The sequence below is a fragment of the Neomonachus schauinslandi genome, chromosome 4 (assembly GCF_002201575.2).
Source record: "Neomonachus schauinslandi chromosome 4, ASM220157v2, whole genome shotgun sequence".
In the NCBI taxonomy this organism is placed as follows: domain Eukaryota; kingdom Metazoa; phylum Chordata; class Mammalia; order Carnivora; family Phocidae; genus Neomonachus; species Neomonachus schauinslandi.
In genome coordinates this window covers 150,392,273-150,405,155 of record NC_058406.1, presented here as the reverse complement: position 1 = coordinate 150,405,155, position 12,883 = coordinate 150,392,273, and the positions used below count along the sequence as shown (strand labels likewise).

At 41.3% G+C, this 12,883-nt stretch overlaps 1 protein-coding gene across 1 annotated transcript in view; it reads left to right on the top strand.

Moving 5' to 3' along the window:
• Positions 1–2,140: 2,140 nt before the first annotated feature.
• STK3 (serine/threonine kinase 3) overlaps positions 2,141–12,883 on the top strand; it is a 275,048-nt gene continuing 264,305 nt past the window's right edge. The window contains exon 1 of the mRNA XM_021688691.1: positions 2,141–2,385. Within this exon, the coding sequence (XP_021544366.1) occupies positions 2,360–2,385 (26 nt within the window). The 5' untranslated portion in view covers positions 2,141–2,359. The remainder of the gene's footprint in view (positions 2,386–12,883) is intronic.

The following is a 12,883-nucleotide window of genomic DNA, read 5'->3' as shown; positions in this document are numbered from 1 at the left end:
TTGTAAGCCAGAGAGCTGAGAGCCCAACGATATCAGCCATACAGGTCAGACCCTAGGGCACTAGGCAGATGGGAAGGAATGGAGAGCGAATCTGGGGAGCCAAGGAAGCTATCCACCCTTACTACATCCAAGGTACTTGTTTTAAAAAGGATAGAGAGGGTAAAGACAAGGTCTAATTCTCAGTAGACTCATGGTTAGGATGACCAGAACTTCAATTCAGTGCAATAAGCATCATAGAAAAGCCAGCACAGTGTGTTATGGGTACATAGAAGAGAGGCATCTCTTTCACAACTTAAATGTCAGAGATAGTGTGTGTGTGTGCGCGGGGGGTGGTACTAGTGGTTTGACTTGGAAAGGCTTTCTGGAGATTAAGATTGGTAACATAATTCAGAGACCATTTTATTTATTTATTTAAAGATTTTATTTATTTATTTGACAGAGAGAGACACAGTGAGAGAGGGAACACAAGCAGTGGGAGTGGGAGAAGAAGCCCCCCCCCCCACGCCCAAGCAGGGAGCCCGATGTGGGGCTGGATCCCAGGACCCCCAGACCACCACCCGAGCGGAAGGGAGACGCTTAACGACTGAGACACGCAGGTACCGCTCGGAGACCATTTTAAAGTATGACAATTTTTTAAGAAGAGAAGATGAAATGCTGTTCTCTGAAAGATTTTTCTGATGAAATATGAGAAGATGAGACTAGGGCATGGAAACGAGGATGAGAGTGAAGGATAGAATGAAATAATTTCAAAGGTTTTTCCTAGCTTTTACGTTTTAATGATTTAGTTTTTTGTTGTCTTGTTACTTCTGAACTGTTAGACTGTGGATCTTTAATACATGAAAATGAGTATAAAATTTTGTAATACTCTCTCTTGTTTGCAGAATTTAACTTCAGGTTTCACCAATGAATGCTCTTAAATTTAACATAACTAAATTTAGGGGGGAATATAGTGTTTTGAAAATAAATCATGTAAGTTTATTACATATTGAAACTAAAAATAATGCAAAAAAGAGGAAAACTGTTAATAGACAAGTCTGATTTGGGTTAATGTTCACAAAGTTCCTTTATTTAACATTCTATTCATAGACTGTTCTAATCTTCAAGAAAACTCTATGACTCTACATCTTGATAATTTCTAATGAAAGCAAGCAAACTCATTACATAGCACCTGTATATGGTCATAAGAAAGATATTTATATATGGAATTTCAGGTTAAATGGTATACAAAAAAGACGCAGGAAGGGATCAAATTACAATGAGGTAAGGGCCTTGGGAACCGGTGGAGGAGAGAGGGTGACAAGAAGGAAGAAAACAGGGACGTCTGGGTGGCTCAGTCTATTGTGTCCACCTTTGGCTCAGGTCATGATCCCAGGGTGCTCGGATCGAGTCCTGCATCGGGCTCCTCGCTCAGCCGGGAGTCTGCTTCTCTCTGTGCCTGCCGCTCCCCCTGCTTGTGCTCTGTCTCTGACAAATAAATAAATAAAATCTTAAAAAAAAAAAGGAAGAAAACAAACTTCTCTTGAGTACTTTTCTACGCACCATAATTCGGGATAGGTTTTACAGGTTACCCAAGGGAACAGGTGGCAAGACCACAGCGCACTGAAATTGGTGCACGGAGAGATCTCACTGCGGTAATTATTTTCTTTGTAATTAGACGTAATTACAGTGAAATGTAGTGAGGAGCTTGTCCACAACCAACATCAAACAAGAATTTCCGGTAGTATCCCTAGTGCTGTAGCTACAAACGTCAAATGGCGGGGGGTAAAGCAGCCAATAATTATAAACAACTAGAGGGAAGCGTGGGCAGTTAGTAACACTTCAAAAGGCTGCACAAGATGCTTGGGATGTTTGGGAAATCCAGAGAAATGAGTCAAATGGGATTGAGGCAATACAATGGAGGCAAATGTGGGGCGGCAGCTCTTGGCCGGCTCAAAGGAAAGTGCCCCCTGGCCAGAATAGACAGGCTCTGGGTCCTGACTGGGCCTTAGCCTCTAGCTCTTCCAGTCTCCGCGCCTTTTTTCCACTCCCGGCGCTGTGGCCGGCGCTTCCCTCCGCCCCCGACTCCGCCCACCCAACCAGGACCTGGCTCCGCCTACCAAGCCGGTGCCGCGGCTGGCTCCGCCCACTCTCCCAGGACGGCGGCCGGCGGCCGGCGGCCGGCGGCCGAGGGGCGGGGCGGGCCGGGAGGAGCCGCACTCCCGAGAGGGAGGGGGATCCGCCGCGGAGTTACGGGAAAGTTGGTCCGAGTTCCTGGAGTTTCCCCCTGTGGTTCCCGGGGCTCGGCCGGCCGGTGCCCCGGCTCCTCTCCTCCCTCCGGCCTTCACCGCCCACCACGTCCCTCCTTCTGTCCCCGGCAGCCATGGAGCAGCCGCCAGCGCCCAAGAGGTAATGAACGCTGGGAGCCGGGAGAAGGAGGGAGGCGGCGCCGGCGGCCGCGGGCGGCGGCGGCTAGGCCGGGCGGGACCGCGACCCCCTCCGCGACTGCCGGGCCTGGGCCGGACGCGCTGGGCGTCGGGAGGCAGGTCCGAGTGCCGGGCCGCGTCTGTCCACAGGCCGAGGGGGCCCGCGGGGAGGCCGAGCCTCGCCTCTCCCGCGAGGCGGGCCTGGTGGCGTGGAAAGTCGCCGGGCAGCGCCGGGCTCCCCGCGGCCGGACTCCTGGGCCGGGCAGACTTTCCCTCCTGGCAAGTTCACGAAGCCTGGAGATGCAAAACTGGGAAATTAATTAGGCTGCTTACAGCCATGTGGGCGTTCTTGTCAAATGTTTTTCATAATACTGCCTTTTATTTGAGAAGGCGGGTTATTTATTAACAGTTTAAGGAATTCAATATTAATAGCTACACAGTGTGTAAAACTTGTAGATATACTGCACTGACAGGTGTTCCTCCCCTTACCCCCCTCAAGTTCAGAAGTATTTATGGATGCAAGACAGTAGGAATCTTAAATTAGAACCCCCTCCCCCATATAGTTTTCTGTTTTTCTTCTAGCATATAAAAATAGTGATGCTTTGGTATTTGCTGTTAGTTTATATTTAATCTTTAATATATTGGAAGAGTAAGAGTACACAGTAGATACTTTCAAAGTAGTATTTGAAATGGTCAAGCTAAATCAAGGCTCCCCATAGATGTAAGTTCGTAATGTGCATTTTTTTTCCCCAAGAATGAATCAACATCAGTTAACTGGTGGTGTTTAAAGCGTTTAATTTCACTCTTTCATTTTTAATTTATAAAATAAGGGTACTAATCTTTCTCCCAGAGAGTGCTGTTGTGAAGATTAAAGAGTTCTCGCGTTCTGATACTTAGAGATCTTTAGATGAAAGTTGATAGATTCAGGAACATGGAATAATTAAAAAGGTAGGAACTTTGTAGGCTGTTCTGAATTGTGTGACTAGACATGCGAACCTCGAGGCCTGGAAACCATCTGTTCAGGTGAAAAAAGGGGGAGTTGTGGAGGGCTTTCCAAAAGAGACCTGCTATCAGACAGAGCCCTTGATAGATTTTTATCTGGTATTTTGTGTTGAATTCCTAGTATTGACTGGGCACCCAAAAAATTGGAAGCTTTTTTTCCTTTTCTATTTTGGAAGGACTGCAAGGGGGCACCTCTGAGATAATGCGCTAAGGCCAACCTGAACAACTCCAAATTCAAGTAGAAGCTCTCACTGTTCATTAGCTCTAAGTTATCAGAGTTTTTTTTTTTTATAGGTGTAAGAGACCCCCTGTCCTTGCAGGGACTCTAGAAAACCTAGAGGGCTCAGGGGGAGTTGTGGGTGGTATATATAACCATTCCATGTCATTTATACTTTTCAAAGTGATGCTTGCACATCCAACGGGCTTATTTGTAATTCTCTTCAGAAAGACTTATGTTGATCCAGGAAGGCATTTCTGAAAAGCAAGATATGTGACATTAAGCCCATATATTCGAATATCACGTAAAATTTTTTCATAGCATTTTCATTTTCATAATATTATCATAGCAACCCTATTAAGTAGGTTGGATCACAGGTATTAATCCTGTTTTATAGCTGAGGACACTAAAAGAGTTTGCTACACGGAAGTCTTTGACAGGGATTACTGACAGTGAGTTTTGTGTTCTCCATATTGATATAGATGCCATTTTTGAGGTCATTTTGTTTGCCAGGAACTTCATACATACATTCCTGTATTTTATTGTCCTAAGAAACAGGAATCCTGGCTCTGCAGCTTACTATGCTAGCTCTAAATTTAATTTCTTCATTTGTAAAGTGTGTTGTGAGGATCAAAATAGGTCATGTGTAAAGCACTTAGCACAGGGCTCCATAATGTGTTCAGTGATGTTAAATGTTGTTAGTTTATTCTTTGCTTATTAAATGAAACTCAGAGAGGTTAAATAATTTGGTCAAGTGGAGGAGATGCCAGAACCCCGAGTCTGATTGGTTGCAAAGGCTGCGCACCCTCTCAACACTGTATACAGTGATACCTCTTTTTAAAAACTCACTTTCTTAGGCTTCCATATGTGGTGGTCATTTCTTTGTACAATCCTATGGGCCCTCTGCTTGTTCTTTTCCTATTCCCTATAAGAATGTCGCTTTGCTTTTCTGCCTTGAGTAGCACTTCCTTAGGGCTCAGACATTTTTACATGGTCACATTTATGTTGCTGATGTTCAAGTCTGTATGACCAGCAGCTGCTGTTCAGTTGGTATATTTGATTTTTTCATGCAGATCCACTCTTTCATTATTCCATCTAGTTTGTCACTAAGTGCTATTGAATTCTCCATCAAAAAGTCTGGATTCACTTTCTTTTCCCTTTTTCATTTTTGATGCGATTACCCCATTCCTGGGTTTTATGACCCTCATACTTGATTTACAGAAGTGCTTTCCAAGTAGGTACTTGAGTGCAGTGGTTTTAAAAAAGTTTTTAGCAGCAGAAAGGCTCTGTTTGGAGTAGAGGCAGTGCACTAGGACCTGGTTCTCAGTGCCTTACCTCCTTCTTTTCCCCTTTTGCTGCTCTACAGAACCTCCTAATGATCCCTAGGACAGTGTTTGCTTTGTTCATCTCGAAAATGGCTTCTGTTTTGTTTTGTTAAAACATCACTTCCACCATGCTATTTCTTTAAAAAAAAATTTTTTTTTTGGGTTGGGGCACTGTAGTCTACTTAGTACCCAAGACCCCTATCACTTGGTCTTAGATTTAATCCCAGGCTTTTGTTACTCTTCTCATGAATCTGTCTTCCTGAAGTTTCCCTTTTGTTTTTTATTTAGGTTGTAGGCCATGGGTACTTCCACCTTTGCTTTTGTTCACGCTTTTCCTTTAGAGAAGTTTGTGTTCTTTTTTTGCTAGTAATCTATGTTTTATTCTTTCTTCAAGGCCTGCTTCATAAAGTAACTTATTTGAGTGCTTTTTAACCTAAGGTATTTCTCCGTATTCCTAGTATGATGTCCATTTGAGTATATGCCATCTTCATATTGTTCTTTTTTCAACTACAAAATTTTAGATATTCCAGAGATAATGGGGGCTAATTTAATAAGTATTTATGTATCACGTTACCCAGCTTAAGAAATAAAATATTGCGAATACAGTTGAATTTTCCTAAGTATATCTCTTCTCAGTTGTATTCCCTCCCTATTCCCCAAAGGATTGTCACTATCCTGAATTGGGTATTTGTTATTCCCATACCCTATGTGTCTTTGTATTTTTATCATGTTGTTCATATAAATCTGATGTTAGGCTTGGGTGTCAGTGCCCACCTTTGCTCTTTGGGGCCATTCTTTTCCTCTGGGAGTTGGAGATTCCACTGAGCAGCTAGATCTGAAAATCATGACGAGAGGATCTGGGAGGCCATTCTTACCTCACATCACTGAGTTGGTCTCACCAACAAGGCTGTGTTAAATATGGGCAATAGATGTGCTCACCTATAGTCACTGACTTGAGGTATCAGAATAGCTTCTAGATTCCCCAGGCTTCCTGAATAGGTCTGTCACAGAGGTCTTCATAAGTCCTTATGAAAATGAGGTCCCTCTGGGAATGGAAGTCCATTAAATGGTTCTTATTAGCGTTTCGGTAAGTTGAGTTTCTCAGATTTCTTTGTAGGGGAACTGCTAGATGAAAGAAAAATGACCACACAACAGGTAAGTTTTAAGAGATAGAAGAGGAAATGATCAAAACATGAGATCTTCACCGAGTAGAACATTCATAAAAAGGAAGGTGGGTCTCTGTGGTGGGTGGTGGGTAGCATGAAAATTCTGGTTGCTTGAAGATAGATAGTTATATAGATAATATTTGTTAAAGAGAGGACAGAATATCATTGCTGGAGAGATAGACTTTACCAGACAGGCCTTGTTCCTCAGTTAGATTATAGGATTAATAGTTATTTAAAATTTAAAATTCATTAAGGTATACTTGGAGGAAAAGTTGGTGTGGAACAGTGGAAACACTGGTAGGATAATAAGACGGGAGTAAGCTCCTGAAATTTACTCTTGAGACAGATAAGGAAAGTTCTTTGATTTAAGCCATGGTTGGATTCTTTGCATTTTTTTTTTTTCTTTTTTTATGTGTGAAAAGGTAGTTGGGGGAAGTAAAGTTGAAGATTCAAGTTAAAATGTTAGGGTTACAAAGTGCGTTCACACAATGAGAAGTGAAGGTGAGAAAACAATTGTTTCCTAAGGGAAAGTATTGCTATGAGTGAATGGAGTATCAGTCAGAAGATAGATTATTAGGGAATGAAAAAGCAAAAGTAAAAGGACAGGGATATAGATGGGTAAAGTAGAAGGTATTTCCAGATTCCTAGCATGAAAAGCCCATATCAACCTGTAGTATCAGTAGCCCTGACCTTAGACCTGAAATTGGGATTGCAGATAAACAATTCTTGGAATTGAGTTGTGTGGGACAAAGCAACAAACTAGGTAAGTAGATAGTAGGGTATGACGAAAATCATGAAGACCTTGCAATGAAAAGAGGTGTGGGCTTCATTTTATGTCTATATTACTAATTCATGTGTCCTTGGAATCAGAATTCTTCTGTGCTTATTATTGGAGAGATTCACAAGTGGGGAGCTAGAGTTTTCTTTGAGAAGATGACCTGAAGAATGTTACGAAACAAAGGCAGCAACCTCAGGTAGTAGGAGGCCCTGGGGGAAGCTCCCAACTTTAGAGGCAGGCTAGGGGAGGAGGTTCTGAGTATTTCAAAGGGCAAGAAAAGAATCAAGCAAATAGGAGGAGCATCTTTTTGCATTAATGACTTGGTCCCTAAAGCATATCTGTTCTCCTTTTGGCTTTTCTCTGTTAATTGGGGGTGGACCAACTCCTTTAGAATTGATTTAGGCCCTTGAGATGGGCCTGCTCAATTGTCTCTTCCTAAAGACAGGGAGGTTGACAGTAACATCTGGAGCAGGTCTGGGTGAACAAACTTGTGTTGCACATTAAGACAGGAGAAAAATTCACTCTTTAGTCAATCCGAGGCAAAGATTAATTTATCTTTTGTTCTTTTTTTAAGATTTTATTTATTAGAGAGGAAGAGAGAGCACGAGCAGGGAGGAGGGGCAGAGGGAGAAGCAGGCTCCCAGCTGAGCAGGTAGCCCCATGTGGATCTTGATCCCAGGACCCTGGGACCATGACCCAAGCCAAAGACAGACACCCAACCAACTGAGCCACCCAGGCGCCCCTTTCTTTTGTTCTTTAACGGACTGAGATATAGCATGTATTAGTACTAAAGAATTTGTTAGAAATGTAAAGAAAAAGGTAAATATGTATTAAACACAGGTTGAAATGTGTTTTTCTGAAGTAATCTAAATGCTCATTCCAGAAGTGTGTATCAATAAAACTTTAATAGTAAAAGGTTTAAATTGAGTATTTCTTGTTTGGATTATAAGGGGGGAAAAGTGCTTTGAATTTAATTTTTCTGGTTTCAGAGAAGTCTGTGTTGAACTAAAGGTACCATCACTTCAGGCCATCATATATTAGTGGCTCTCAAAAAAATTAAAATAAAATATTGATGGTGAAACCCAGGACAGACCCAAATACATACAAAACTAAAACAGAAGTTTCACACAATGGACTCTGTGGGATGTTTTTGGTATTTTTCTATTTTCTGTTATGTTCTATTTCACTGAAAAACTGCTGGTCGTGATCCACCAAATTATTTTCATGACCTACTAACGGGTTGTGATCTGCAGTTTGTAAAGACATTGTTGGCATATGTAGTAGTGACAGTCAAGAAACTGACTTCATTTCAAACTGTATCCTGATATTTAAAAGCTCGATGATGGCATTGCCAGAGGTATCCAGACGGGTGTAAGTGTAACTGCCTACACATACAATAGGATAGAGGTGAAGGGGAGAAAGGAAGCTATTATTTAAAAACTGCAGTATTTTGACAGTATCAGGACAGTATATAGGTCAGTATATAGGATTGAAGTATGGGAAAATGGAAAATGATGATCTATGATGTCTGACAGAGTTCACAAAAGAATATGGAATACATAAAGGTTGCCATGAGGCAAAGGCTCATGTGGCTTCTAGTGTAGAATGACCCCGTGCAAAGCTTTAATTATGATTGCCTCAACTTCTGACTCCCTCCCAGCTCCACCCCTTCTAAGTACCAAAGATCTCTAGGTTTTTCTGCTAAAGAGAAAATATACTATCTGATAGAAACTTTCTTTTTTATTTGTCCCAGGCCTCTTTTTTGTTGTGATTTTATTTGAATTGCCTCATATGTTAGGATTATTCTAATTTCCATTCTTAGCTCTTGGAACAGATTCTGTATTTGAAATGTCTTATTACAATTTTTTTTCCACATAGAGTCTAAAATTGAATAAATGAAAGTAACAAATATGTAAATAGACGTATGAATATTAAAAATAAGTTCATTGTTTTCATGCCATGAATATTAAGGTGCAGATTACCTTGAACTTCTTAAAAGTATATTAAAGGACATATCTTACAAAATGACTTTGTAGCAAAATGAGAATTACAGAAAACTGTTAATATTGCTGGTAATTAATATAGGTGTACATGTGATAGTATATGTGGGTTCTGAATTAGTTTATAAATTTTATATGATATCAGGGGCGCCTGGGTGGCTCAGTTGGTTAAGTGTCTGCATTTGGTACGGGTCATGATTCCGGGGTCCTGGGATCGAGCCCCGCATTGGGCTCCCTGCTCAGGGGGAGTCTGCTTCTCCCTCTCCCTGCCCCCCACCTCTGCACTCTTGTATCTCTCTCTCTCTCAAATAAATAAATAAAATCTTTAAACAAAACGAAACAAAAAATTTTATATGGTATCAGACATCTTAGTAAAGAGGTCAAATAGAGGAACATTTTCAGATAGTTCCAGGTATCTTGATACAAATATTAGTATCTTGGTGTAGATACACACACACACACACACACACACTCTCTCTCTCTCTCAGAAAATTGGAGAAATTGTTGAGCATATGTGATTCCAAGGATGAGGTAGGTTTTATATTCAAAATATGGAATGTTACTCTGTGTTCAGATCATTTTCCATTTTTAAGATTTTTGATTTTCTGAAATCATGGGACCTAGAGTCCTATAGTTGGAAAGGAATGCAAGTTAAAATTATTTTTGTAATTTGGGTGAACCTTTTACATATTTGAGGAAAGCATGAATTAAAGGTAATAGGCAGCTAATTTCCTTGACTCTTTCTCTCTGGAGCCAGATGATCTCTCCTGAGTCTGCTGAGTTGCCTCATTCTCCTGTTTCTTTCTTTCTTTCTTTTTTTTTTTTTTTAAGATTTTATTTATTTATTTGACAGAGAGAGAGAGAACACAAGCAAGGGGAGTGGGAGAGGGAGAAGCAGGCTTCCCACTGAGCAGGGAGCTCGATATGGGGCTCAATCCCAGGAACCTGGGATCATGACCTGAGCAGAAGGCAGACGCTTAATGACTGAGCCACCCAGGCGCCCCCATTCTCCTGTTCCTTTCTAAAAACTGGCTTTCTAAACCATAAGAGACTCTTTTTTTTTTTTTAAAGATTTTATTTATTTATTTGACAGAGAAAGACACAGCGAGAGAGGGAACACAAACGGGGAGTGGGAGAGGGAGAAGCAGACTCCCTGCCGAGCAGGGAGCCCGATGCGGGACTCGATCCCGGGACTCCAGAATCATGACCTGAGCTGAAGGCAGTCGCTTAACCAACTGAGCCACCCAGGCGCCCCCATAAGAGACTCTTAACGATAGAGAACAAACTGAGGGTTGGTGGAGGGAGGTGCGTGGGGGATGGGCTAAATGGGTGATAGGTATTAAGGAGAGCCCTTGTTATGGTGAGTACTGGTGTTGTATGTAAGTGAAGAATCACTAAATTCTACTCCTGAAACCAATATTACACTATGTTAACTAACTAGAATTTAAATAAAAATTTGGAAGAAAAAAGATAAAAATTGCCTTTGTTTACTCACTGATCATTGAACATGGCAGAAATTGGATGTCAGCCTTGAGTTCATTCCTTTGCTCATTTATTCATATATTCAGTAATTATTAATTAACTGCCTTTCAAATGCTAAATGCTGTGTACATTGTTGAATGAAGCAGTTGAGATCTTTGACCTCATAGAACGTACACTCTAGTTGGAGCTTGAACTATGAAGGATGAAGTAGCACTGATGAAGGATGATACTGATAGAGAAAAATGGTAGAACCTGTTTAATAGGGCAGTTGGCCAGAGCTTCTCTGAGAAGCTATTTAGTAATACTAAAGCTGTGACATGGGGTTGAGAAGTTATCCTTGTGAGCAGCTGGAAAGAGTATTCCAGGCCGAGGGAAAGCTATGAGAAGGCCCGGAGGTGGGAAAGAACATAGTGTGTGGGAGGAATTGAAATGAGGCCACTGTGGCTGGATTGTAAAATGGGAGAAAGTGGTTGGAGATGAGGTCAGAGAGATGGGCAGGGATTCAGTGATGCAGGCCATGGAAAGGAATTTGGATGTGAAAGTGCAACTGGCTGTCATTAAATGGTTTTAGGCAGAATTTTAAGCAGTTTATGTTTTTAGAAGATCATTCGGGTTGCTTTGGGTAGAGTAGATTGTAGAGGGTTAAGAATAAAAGCAGGGGAAAGGTTGGGAGGTCATGGCAATAGCTCATGGTTAGATGATGGAGGCAGTGGAGATGGAGAGAAGTATGGACAGATGTAAGTTATATTTTGCAGTTAGAAATGAAGGACTTGCTGATAGACTAGCTGTGGGAACTGAGGAAGAAAGAATCAATTCTGGCTCCTAAGTTTTGTGTTTGAGCAACTTGGGGGTTGGAGGAAGACTGCAAGAGGAACAGGTTTGGGTATCTCATAGTCTCGTTCTTAGAATTTCCCGACGCCCAGAAAAGTGAATCTGTTGGGCCCCAAATGTGATATTAGGGGGTTCCCTTAGAATAGGAAGTAGGTAGGAGGAAATGATGGACACTAACTTCTTTTTTTTAACCTCTTATTTTCACTGCATTAGTCTAGAGAATGGGAATCATACTAAGCCTTTGTTAGGTGTTTGCAATGTTCAGGTGTCCTGATAACTTGCTATTAAAAAATGTTTTTTTTTTTTTTTTAGATTTTATTTATTTTTTTGAGAGAGAGAATGAGAGAGCACATGAGAGGGGGGAGGGTCAGAGGGAGAAGCAGGCTCCCCGCCGAGCAGGGAGCCCGATGCGGGACTCGATCCCGGGACTCCAGGATCATGACCTGAGCCGAAGGCAGTCGCTTAACCAACTGAGCCACCCAGGCGCCCTAAAAAATGTTTTTATTGCAAAATAAAACCTCGGTACAAAACATACTTATGGCTTAATGATTACCTTAAGGCAGACACCTTTGTAATCACCAGTCAGGTTAAGAAATAGAACTCTGCCACCCTTCCTTCTTTGTGTTCCATCCCAATCATAGCTGCCTTTCCCCGTAAGTAACCCTTATACCAACTTTTAAAGTAATAACCTAAATGTGCATTGCTAGACACTCTAGGTTAGTCTTGCCAATTAAAAAATAGTTTTTATAAGAAATGTCCTTTTGATCTTTACGTTAGTTCTCCATCCCTTTTCTTTTCTTTTACCTGTTGAAGAATGCAGGCTGTTTGTAGTTTCCCACAGCCTGGATTTTGCCAATTGCTTACCCAAGGTGCGGTTCTACTGTTCTTTTGCCCTCCATATTTTCTGCCAATGGGTAACTGGATCCAGACACTGACAGGCTCAATTTCAATCCCTTAGGCATTGGTACAGGTGGTGTATGGCAAGACTATATTAGTCACTTAGTGTATAGTTGTGTCTCTTTTTTTTGTGATGTTAGCAGCTGTTGATGGTTAGTGCTTATTTCTGTTAATTCTTTGGATGTTGCAAAATGGTGAAATTCTAAATATATCATTTTGTTTCCATTTATTAGTTGGAATGTTTTTATAGTCACCTCCCTCATCTTTTGTCTGATTACCCAGTGGTACAATTTATAAAAGAAAGACAGGATAAATGCTTGATTCTTCCCCTTTACCTGTTTTCAAGAGAATGAATTAGTTCCCTATTTTTCTCCAAAGGGGACCAATTCTTTTTTTTTTTTTTTAAGTTCCATTATGAACTAATGGATTTAAACATATTTGATCGATTTTAATCCGTTGCAGTTCCTGTTGCTGAAGCTCAAAGTGGCCCCCATCTTGGGTCAGTGGGAGTCCCTTCAGGGACAACATGACCTGTAGCTTCCTTGTTGTCTGCTGTGATAAGATATTCAGGGCTCATCATGTCCATTTCCTGTCCTGGATCTGGAACCAACCATTTCTACTAGAAGTACTACTTTCTTTTTATGAGAAATGGTATTTCAGGACCCTAACCTGGGTGCTAATGTGGTTAGTGCCGCTTTAATTTTAAATAGTGTTTTTTCAGAGATATGAGAACTGACTCATTCTTTCCAGCTATGGGATACTGTGTCATAAAATCTGATGGCA